General features: G+C 38.7%; 1 protein-coding gene and 1 long non-coding RNA gene across 2 annotated transcripts; one reads left to right on the forward strand and one right to left on the reverse strand.

Annotated features, from left to right (window-relative positions):
• Positions 1-2,685: 2,685 nt before the first annotated feature.
• Positions 2,686-5,427, reverse strand: LOC113577497. Its single transcript, XR_003410643.2, has 2 exons — positions 4,601-5,427; positions 2,686-3,219 (listed from the first exon to the last, which is right to left on the reverse strand). It is a non-coding gene; the product is annotated as an uncharacterized LOC113577497 (long non-coding RNA).
• Positions 5,428-5,570: 143 nt separating this feature from the next.
• spryd7a (SPRY domain containing 7a) lies at positions 5,571-9,763 on the forward strand. Its single transcript, XM_027010171.2, has 5 exons — positions 5,571-5,819; positions 5,975-6,091; positions 6,259-6,425; positions 8,114-8,216; positions 8,645-9,763. Exons 1-5 carry the CDS (start codon positions 5,714-5,716, stop codon positions 8,740-8,742), a joined length of 591 nt encoding a protein of 196 aa, XP_026865972.1. The 5' UTR covers positions 5,571-5,713; the 3' UTR covers positions 8,743-9,763.
• The last annotated feature ends 354 nt before the right edge of the window (positions 9,764-10,117 follow it).

Below are 10,117 nucleotides of genomic sequence, written 5' to 3' on the forward strand. Positions count from 1 at the left end.
CTTGTTAAGCAAGATGGCAGTTGGTGTGAGCTTAAGCTTTTTTTCTTTTTTTCTTTAAATTACCATTACTGTTATATTAGCACACAACCATTTGTTACAGGTGTACCTGATGTGCAATTTTATTTATTTGTTTTATTCTTATTGTGGGCTAAGATGTGCTCAGCAGTAGGTTCTAGGGAGATATCTAGGGAAATATAGGGAGGAAGACTGCATGTATGTGCCAGTGCTATTAGGTCATTAGTCAGTAACAGCTGGTTTTATGTCATAATTAATGTTAATAAAATGAGTAGAAAAGCAGTAAAATTCCTCACTAAAAGAAGAGTGAGAGAAAGAGGGGTCTTATGGTTGCCCCTTTTTTGTCTTTAAGGGCCATAAAGGCATGTGTTAATGTATAGTTTGTATAGATTAAGAATGGTATCACTCTCCAGTAGTCAGGTTTAGTCACAGCAGACACTTGAGTCTAGATTGTAGAATCGTGGGATGGTAGGTGTGCTTATAAACTGCTCCTTCATTCCATTAAAACATATTACATAAGACAGAAATCAAGAATACATATAAAGCACATGAACTTAATTTAACATATAAATGTTGGTAGTCATATATTCACATATCCTTTACCAGATAAAGTTCGTAATCCCTTTCATTTGGAGGTTAGATTGTATAGAGATGTAACAATAACATACCAAAAGTACATCACTGCATGCAGTTTGGATATATTTAACTTTTGTTTGTGGTGTTTTTATCATGTCAAAACTTTCCATAACATTGGAACAGGTTTTTAGTTATCTCTTTGGTTTTGTGCTTTCAGGTTGGCATCGATGCCCCGGTAGGGTGGGTGGGTGTGTGTGTGTGTGTGTGCGTGCGTGCGCCTGTTGGCCGCGAGCGAGTGAACTGCCACACACGCGCATGTGCATGAGTCGGCGAACGCGCAGGGCCTGGACGTGCCGTAGCAGCACAGAATGGTTTGTGAGTTTTCACGGGGGTGCAGGCCGTACTGTGCTGCGGCAGTAACACCAGGACAGGCTCACTCTGGATTTAAGGAGGAAAGGAAGGGAAAGTATGCAAAACAGTAGCCGGAATCTTTGTGAACGTTTGCGCGTGTGCGCGCGCACATGTTTTGGATGTGCATGCGTGACTCCTGAATGTTGCTGCGACTGGCTGTCTGGCTGTAGCAGCACGTAAATATTGGAGTTAAAGCAATACTGAATCCTCCAGTATTGACCGTGCTGCTGAAGTTAGGCAGGCCATTTACCGTCCACCGGGGTCTGTGTCCTCCAGGCGCAGGTTGTGTGTGTGTGTGTGTGTGTGTGTGTGTGTGTGTTCTGCTCGAACTGTAGAACTCGCCAGTGGAGAATGGAGGTAGTTCATCTTTCAAAACGGCACAAAAGGAGCAGTGAATTGGGATGAAAATGTGCTTCAACACTGATTACCACAATGTTAGGTTAAAAAATGAACCAAAAAAAAAAAAAAGTTGTAGTTGATATGCTTGTTTATTTAGTGATGGAATACAAAACTGTTGCATCTATATCAAAATTACTAGGAATGTAAAGTTATTCATCTAGTATGGGTTCAGTCCTCTGACAGTGTGGATTATCCGTTGTATACATTAACTTTATTGTGCAAATAAAAATAAGAAAAAGCAATAAATGAGTGTTGTTGCCAATTTATACAAATGAATGGCTTCATTTGGTAAAATCGGGTATGACACATTACAAAACTTTCGAACTTTATTTTATGATAAATTCAGTACACGGTTAACATGAATTAAGTCTACCATTCAGCAAATTGTATGGAATTATGGATCATAAAAAAAACAACCGAGTAAGAAAAAAATCCATATGATGAAACAGCCTGAGCCAAGCGCGTTCAGTAAAACTATAAATATACACGACTCTTAAATGTTCCAAATGAGGCATTGTTGTGTTAAAAGATAAAACGGTCATTTTAGTTTTTCCGCACATAATGCCCTAAATAACACAGCATCGCCATCTTCTGGGAAACCTCAAATTGCCTCGGGTTCTCATATGGCCTGATGGCTTTTCCTCGTGCTTTTTCCCGTTTGGAATGTCACAATAAATAGGCAGTTTTACCGTAATTTAAGAGATTTGCTCATTTTAGTACTTTTCAATTCGTTTTCTGCATGTGATTTTGTCTGCTGTAATTGAGTCTGATTACAAGACAATTTACATTAACGTTGCATTCAAAAGCGTAAGCAATTTTCTCCTCCGAAGAAAAGGCACGGTTGAACGAATGCCATCCCTTAAACGCGGATCCAACAGGGCAAGAACATCTATAACATTGACAAGTGTTCGTTCGTGTGGGTCAATGGCACAAAGTCTAAAAAGATTATATATATAAATAAGTCTTAGCTGGGTAGTAACACAGCTTTGCAAATACGTTCACTATATACATTTGTGTATGTGCACAATGTACACGTGTTGTCAAAGTAGATTACTGTTGTTTATGCCGTTTATTTATATAGATATCTTTCATCTCACCTTGCAGATAACTGCTTCGTCGAAGAAATCGCTTTGCTGAAATTCGAGGTCGTGGTTTGACGCCCGATACTCTGGCAGACGTACATCAAATTCTAAGTCGGATTTGCAGGTCGTTCGATAAACACGGATGTCTTAAGGTCAGGGCATCAACAGCTTTGTAACAAAGTACGCGAAATAAACTTCTGAGTAGGTCTAAATTCTTCAATTTATTTGTCGGATGGAAGACGTTTCAAAACATAAGAACTAGTAAAAAATTCAGTTTCGCGTAGCTGTCCAGCCGTGTCAATAACTTAAAGCAATTGATTTAAGTTTTCAGATAGTATAGGTCGTAGCGAGCCAGTCTGCGGACACGTTTCCATTTAAACCTTTAAACTCAGGATCCGTCTCATCTGGTATTTGGAGAGATTCGTCTTGAGCCAGGACATTGTGAAAATTTGTACTCCGACTTGACAAATGAATACACACTGGCCTTGCTCCTTATACAAACTCTTGATCTGGACTTTACAGCAGCCTACCCTCAACAGGTGCTTGCTCTTATTAATCCGATTCCTGTTAACCTCACAGACAAGCTACCGAAAGACAAACGGTCACCATCTGTGACTCGTTAAACAAAGGTCGAGTAAATTTTGTAAAATAATGATCGGGATGCTTGAATTGTAGAAGTGGAACATCACAAGGCCAGCACGTTGAGGCAGCCACTTCAGAGACTGCCGTGTCAAACCTGCGTGAGGAGAAATTATTTGCGGAGTAGGCTAAATTATTGAAGATTTAAGGTTTGATTTATCAAGAAAACATGGAAAAAACAACACTTGAAGAGTAGGTTCACAAATATGCGCGTCATTAGTAGGCTACATAATAAAACAACTTATGGGATGTCAAATTAATTATAAAAACGGTGCCATAGACAACTTCACGTGCTAATGAAGGGTCGTTCCGGCTATAAGCACTGTCAATTAGTAAATGATTGCCATCAATTTTCTGTCAGATTTCACATCCAAAAGCGGAATACATGTAGCTTTATCAACATTATTCTGCCCAGAAAACTTCATACGAATATGGCGCTATTACAAAATTAGGCTCTTGCATAAGATCACAGAAACTATCGACTTATTTTCATACCATCGTGTTTTTGTATATATATAAAAATAAAAATTATCTGAAAGGATCTTCGTGAAAACAATCAAACTACTGCCCGTTGCAGAGGAGAAAACTAGACGTCCTTGATTCTGTGATGACTCAGCTGACACTGAGGTGCGCGCGCGTGAGTGACTCCCATTTCGCTTTTGCGCTCCAATTAGTGCAGGTTGTTTTTATGTCTGCGTTTTCAGGGCTAACCACAATGGTTTATTTAGATGCGTTGAGTCAACCGCTTATTTTACACGTTTACTTCTTGTTGCACAAGAATGATAAAACTCGACGTCTTGTCTCTGACCATCTCTCGTCACCCCCCCCCCATGCCTACGCAAACTTTTATAACAACTAATTGCTCTGTTCTGAGCTACTTCGCATAGCTATTGTATGTATATATGTGTGTGCAAAATTTATATATATTTATTTATTTTATATATATATATATATATTTATTTAAAATATATATATATATATATATATATATATATATATATATATATATATATATATATATATATATATATATATATATATATAGCGCCAGTTATTTTCGTTGTCACTAGTTCGTTAAGGCCTATTCTACGAAGATAAAGCGATATGCAGATAGTAATCTTCAAAGGGCAGTTAAAATGCTCTTCAAAAGACAAAGGTTCTTGCAACACCGCTTCACTCGTGTTCGAAGCTTGAATGACTCTCAGCCAGTTCTTTGAATAAGCCGCCACATCGAACATCAGAGTATAACTACAGCTATGGCTGTATTTTACCGCACACAGTAAGCCATCCACGGTTTAGAGCTGCGACAAAAGTTAGATTCCCAATCTCTCACCAAACAGCAGTGGGAGCCTAAGTGACTAAGTGTCGTTACGAATATGCTTGGAGTAGTAGCCTATAGTCGACCTCTAGGAAAGTAAGCAAATACAAATAGATCAAATGGTGACACCAGAAATATCGTCACGTAATATTCGACCTACTGTGCCGTCTTTTGGTCCGTTTACCTTGACATCTGTTTGCGCGTAACCCCAGAGGCCGTTTAAACGTAACGGTCGCCTAAACTGTTTCAGCTGTCAGGGAATCCCGTGAAACTACTGACGCTGTTTAACGGCAGTGCGCGCGGGGTGACCGAGACACGCGCTCTTTTATTGGACGGGAACTGCGTGCGCCAGTTACTAGGGCGCTCAGCAAATGCGATCATGGCGGTTTGTTGCCGTGCAGATTTCGGCACTCTTGAGTGTAGTTACTATTTTAGGTGAACGTCAAGGCAAAACTAGTGTTTAAAATGCTATGACGATTCAAACTGCAAACAGTTAAATCGCATAAATAAAGACCATCTCATTAAATACAAAGGTCGATGTTTAAAATGTCGTTTTTTTCTAAACAGCCAGGTAGTGTGACTTACTTCCAAATATGAGGTGTTGCCATGCAAACTTGATGGTTTGAGCAAGTAGGCTAAGTTAAGCCTCTAAGGGTAGAGAGTTTGACATGACTTTGCTTAATTTTATTTCTGCGGTTTTTCGCTCTGTATGCTACTTACATACGATCATTTAACCATATAGGTTAACTCAATGCACAACGTTCAGTAAATTGTTTCCTATCATAATTATTTTAGTGGTTTTTAAACACAGGTTATTACTACCCGGCCCTAATTAAATTTATTGTTATAAATCACCGCATAGATATTTGAACTAAAGGCTGATTACCTTAAGTGACGGTCTTTAGTATCCATAAATAGTGTTGAATAGCTTTGCTATTAAGCGGCAAATGCGGATATTATTATTATTATTATTATTATTATTATTATTACTACTACTACTACTACTACTACTAATAATAATAATAATAATAAAAACAATAATAATAAAAACAATAAAAACCAACAACAGCTTAGTGTTCACTAGAGGTCACCATTGACTTTCCTCAACGTTTCACGACCGTCAATGTGCTACGTCATTTCCGGATATTCAGGATTGCGGATGTGAGCAGAAGTGAGTGATCCCAGTTAGAATGACGGGCGAGTAGCGTGATTTCAGGATTACATCGGTGATCAGTACAACTTATATCGAGACCGTTACCTGTGGAGATATATTATGGCGGGTTTGTTTTCGTTTTGTTTCGACTGCATTGGTCGCAGTAGCTCCAGCCACGTTACCCTAAAAGAAATGCCCACGGTTCAACTAGACACGCATCACATGGGTGAGTAAGGCTGATGTGATATGGCAAATATAGCTTTAACTTAAACTTTCGCCTCCTATGGCAGTATAGCCACGGTGTGTGAGATCTGCACATCTTCTCGCCTTCTGTCGTGCGCATTTCGACGGGTTTTTTCTGCCTCCTGTGTGCCTGTGTAGGAACCGATGTTGTCGTTGTGAAAAGGGGTAGAAGAATATGCGGTACAGGTGGCTGCATCGCAAACGCTCCTCTCCATCAAAATAAGAGCTACTTTGAATTCAAAATTCAGTCTACCGGTAAGTTTGGGGGCGTTCGTTTACCTATGCTTACATTTAAACGAAGATGACTAAGAAGTGCTTATCGGTAGCTAGTGTGGCTAAAATAATATCGTATTCTAGCTCTTAAAATAATATCTTCTTTTCTAGTGGTCACCAGTGTGATAACTGGCTCTTAACACTTGCAGGCGTCTGGGGAATAGGAGTTGCTACGCAGAAAGCTAACCTTAACCAGGTCCCAATGGGTCGGGACGCAAACAGTTTGGTGCTGAGGCAAGACGGATCTGTGTACTGTAACGACGAGGAGAAGAACCGGCTACCAGCTAACAGCCTACCACAGGAAGGAGACATCGTGGTGAGTTAAGGCGCTTGAGAAGCTGTGATGTAATTGATAGGGTGGTGGTAAACGTGTCGTTTGCACAGTGATCTTTACTACGCCTCCTATGTACGACATAAGTAAAACTGCAAATAGAAATAAAATGGAAGTAAAATTTAAATCCAAAACGAGCAAGCTACAGATATCACTATAACACAGAACGCTACTGTTGTTCTAGGGCATAAGCACAGAACACTAAACATTACCACTATTCAAGAGCATAAAACTAATCTATTATACTATTATTGAAGGACCCTACCATTAGTGAGCATACAACGGCATGTTTTTATGTGCTGAATTTATGAAAGCATGCTCAGCTTTTGTCAATATTTTAAATGTACTTTGGAAAGGCTGTTGATGCTACAGACAACTATTTGTTTTTGTTGTTGTTTTGGCAACATTCTTTTCATGTGGAAAGAAAAGTTTATCCTGAGCAATCCCTATCTTATATATCTTGTAAATATACTTCAATAATAGCAATTTTAAAGATGTTAACTATACAATCACAAGCTACCAATGTCAGTACATAGTTACTTATTTCTCTAAATTCAGTTCATCCAACTAAATTCATCCAACTCGTGCTGAACAGCATCTGCAGGAGAAAATAAAGCGCTGTACTGCTTTTTAAATTATTTTCATTAATACCTGCAAACTAGAAATTAGTCACATATAATTTAATAAGCTTCCGTCTACCTACAAATGAAACACAATACATAAGATCTCTGTCAAAGCAATGACATCATTATTAACTGAGCAGATAAGAGAGGTTGAGTTGACTTTTGGAGTACATGTTACCCCTTATATTCCCACCAGTGGGTCTGGGCTTTCTGTCTCCACTCTTGTAACTAATCCATACATAGTTACTGAGTAATTCATGGCATTTACTGAGCAGTATGCCTTAAGATAACTTAACTTAACTAATAAACAAGGAAGTTTGAGAGGTTAATTCCTATATAATCAGGCCTGCTGCTGCGAATAGATTGTCATGACAAATTTTACAACATTTCCTAACAGGACAGCCAGACGTCTTCTCATGAATGTTCTTTTTAATAGCTATGAAGTTGTAATAACACAGACGTTTTGCTGTGTAAGTGTTACAAAGAGGTAATAGTAAGGTAATGCGCGATCAACTCCACGTTGGAGAAGCAGAGAGAAGACTGGCAGGTCATTTTTGTTTAGCACCTTTCACGCATCAGGGTCTATGGCTTTCCATTTGCAGCAAAGGGCATTACGTTATTGACACCACTGTTAATATTGTTGGTTAGTCCTGTGGTAGTGATTAGGTTAGGAAACTTGAGGTAAAAGGCCTCATTTAAATACTTTGGAACCCCTTGGAACAAATGTGACTGCTTCTTTCTTGCTATTGTAATTACAGTCCCCACTGTAACTACTGTCTTTAGTGTAATTATTGTTTAGTATGTTGTGTGCTTAGTCTCTCCTGTTCGACAAGTGTGTCTGGACGTGTTTTTATGCTGCTGCCACAAAACAATTTCTCTCTGGGATTAATATCTTTTTACTGAAATTTAAAACCAAGTAGGTTATGGTATAGGTGTTGAGAATTCTGTTACAAACATCCTATTTCTCTTAGAAGATTTTCAGTCTCACATGTGCATAGAAAATTTTGCACGCATCATTCAAATCGTTTTCGTTTGTTTGTTGATGTCCAGGGAGTTACATATGACCACGTGGAGCTTAATTTGTACCTGAATGGGAAGAACATGAACTGTCCAGCATCAGGCATTCGAGGGACAGTTTTCCCTGTAGTATATGGTAAGGCGCACTGTTGTGGAAACAGCCATTTATCTTTCCATGGAAGGCATTACATCACCATTACTTCCCCCAAAAGACTTTATTAGTTCCTTTTACACGTATTGTAGAGCATGAAATGTTGCCAAAATGACCCTTCCGGAAATGTCTGATCTTTCTCATACAGTGTCCATTAACTGATTTTTGATGTGGTGAATACCATTCAGGCCTGACTGCAGGGAGGACACCCTGTTATGTGGCTTGCTTGTTTGTATTTACGCTTTACGGCTTTGTCTTATTTTTTGTCTGTGAGAGGTTGACTTTTAGTGACACCATATCTAATATGAACATTTATGTTTAGGAAACTTGAGTTTTTGCTGGAATTCTCAGTTGTTCTTCATTTCACTGAATTAACCTTTTTTTTTTTCCCACCCTTTTCTCCCTTTTTGCAGTGGATGACAGTGCGATACTGGATTGTCAGTTTGGTGATTTCTACTACCCTCCTCCACAAGGCTACCAAAAGATTCTCTTTGAGCAGCAGATCTTCTGAACTTCAGCCCACCCCCCTGCTCACCACCTGTCCACTCACGTGTCACCTGTATCCGGTCCAACGGTTACGTCCCAGCCGGAGGCGGCGCACGGATTGAACTGAGCGTTGTATGTTTTTAATCATGTGGCTGATGCTTTGCTCTGCAGGTGTAGTGTTATGTCTTCTCTGATTTTGTTAGTTTTTTGGTTTGGCTAATGCAGAATTGGTCCATGTTAGCATACAGAATACCCCACTCTTGCCCTATAGTATTTATGAAATTTTATGAAGTCTTATATTATTAGGTGCATATATTCAAGGTCTTTTAAAAAAAGATCTCTTCTAAATTTTGAGCACTGTGCTTCACATCCCAAAGAATACACTACTTTTACAAAGACTCATTTGACTAGTGTTCTTCTGTAATCATGAGTTCTTGAAAGGTGGATGGAAATCAGAGATATAATCAGGTGGAATGTTACACCTGACCAGACCAACATTTTAGAACTGAGCAACAGTTATAGTTGTTGCTTAAAGTTAAAGATAATCTGTATTTCAGTAGAATCAAACGGGGCAGCCAAATCTGGAATTGTCATTCAATTTATTCATGTTTAAACTTCTGAAATGAAACTCAGTACTGTTTGTATTTCCTCTCCTCACACCGTTGAGATCATCCATGTTTAGAGTTGATTTTCCCCTCATAGCACTTCCAACACATAGCATTACATGTGGTTTTACAAAGATATATTTATCCGTCTTTGTAATAGTTCACTACGTTTTACTTAGACCTCTTACAATGATCGTCAGACTGACGCAATATTAATAATGATTTTGGAGATATGTGCGTGCCAGAAAATAAAGATGATATAGTGCCTATAGTGAGTATTTTATATCCAAAGTGAAATAAGTACATTTGTTTAGTACACTGTTTCCGTTAAGAAACAATGTGTGAAATATAAAATGTCTGATAATCGCAATATTTTGTATACACTAATCAGTTACTTGTGTTTTTTTTTTCGTACAGTAATAAAGATGTTGCGCTTTGTTAGTTCTTTGCAGTTTCACTGGAAATGGATTTTAAATCATTGGCATACCTGCTATTGAGTGGGCGACAAATGAAACTGATTAAACAACGATTCAAACGGAGTATTTGAACGGAGAACTGTTTTGGCGATATCGGTGTTCATTTGCCAAAAATGTAGCGGATGGGTCATCCGGTGGAATATGCGCAATATTTACGCAGACTGACGTAGGTTGCAGCTCTATTACTTTCAGCGCCTCGCATGGTTATACCGGCGCTAGGACATATGCGTGATGTACCGACTACTGTGAGCCACTTACGTTGCACATTATCTGTGTTAACGAAGTTAAATAAGGTGTCTAAAAAACTTAAGAATTTTAT

The sequence above is a fragment of the Electrophorus electricus genome, chromosome 16 (genome assembly GCF_013358815.1).
Source record: "Electrophorus electricus isolate fEleEle1 chromosome 16, fEleEle1.pri, whole genome shotgun sequence".
NCBI classification, from domain to species: Eukaryota; Metazoa; Chordata; class Actinopteri; order Gymnotiformes; family Gymnotidae; genus Electrophorus; species Electrophorus electricus.

Bases quoted from the DNA above. Each gene is read 5' to 3' on its own strand.
- spryd7a (XM_027010171.2), top strand. From the start codon at position 5,714: ATGGCGGGTTTGTTTTCGTTTTGTTTCGACTGCATTGGTCGCAGTAGC. The intron at 6,092-6,258 runs GTAAGTTTGGGG...TAACACTTGCAG, and splicing joins ATTCAAAATTCAGTCTACCG to GCGTCTGGGGAATAGGAGTT. The intron at 6,426-8,113 runs GTGAGTTAAGGC...GTTGATGTCCAG, and splicing joins CACAGGAAGGAGACATCGTG to GGAGTTACATATGACCACGT.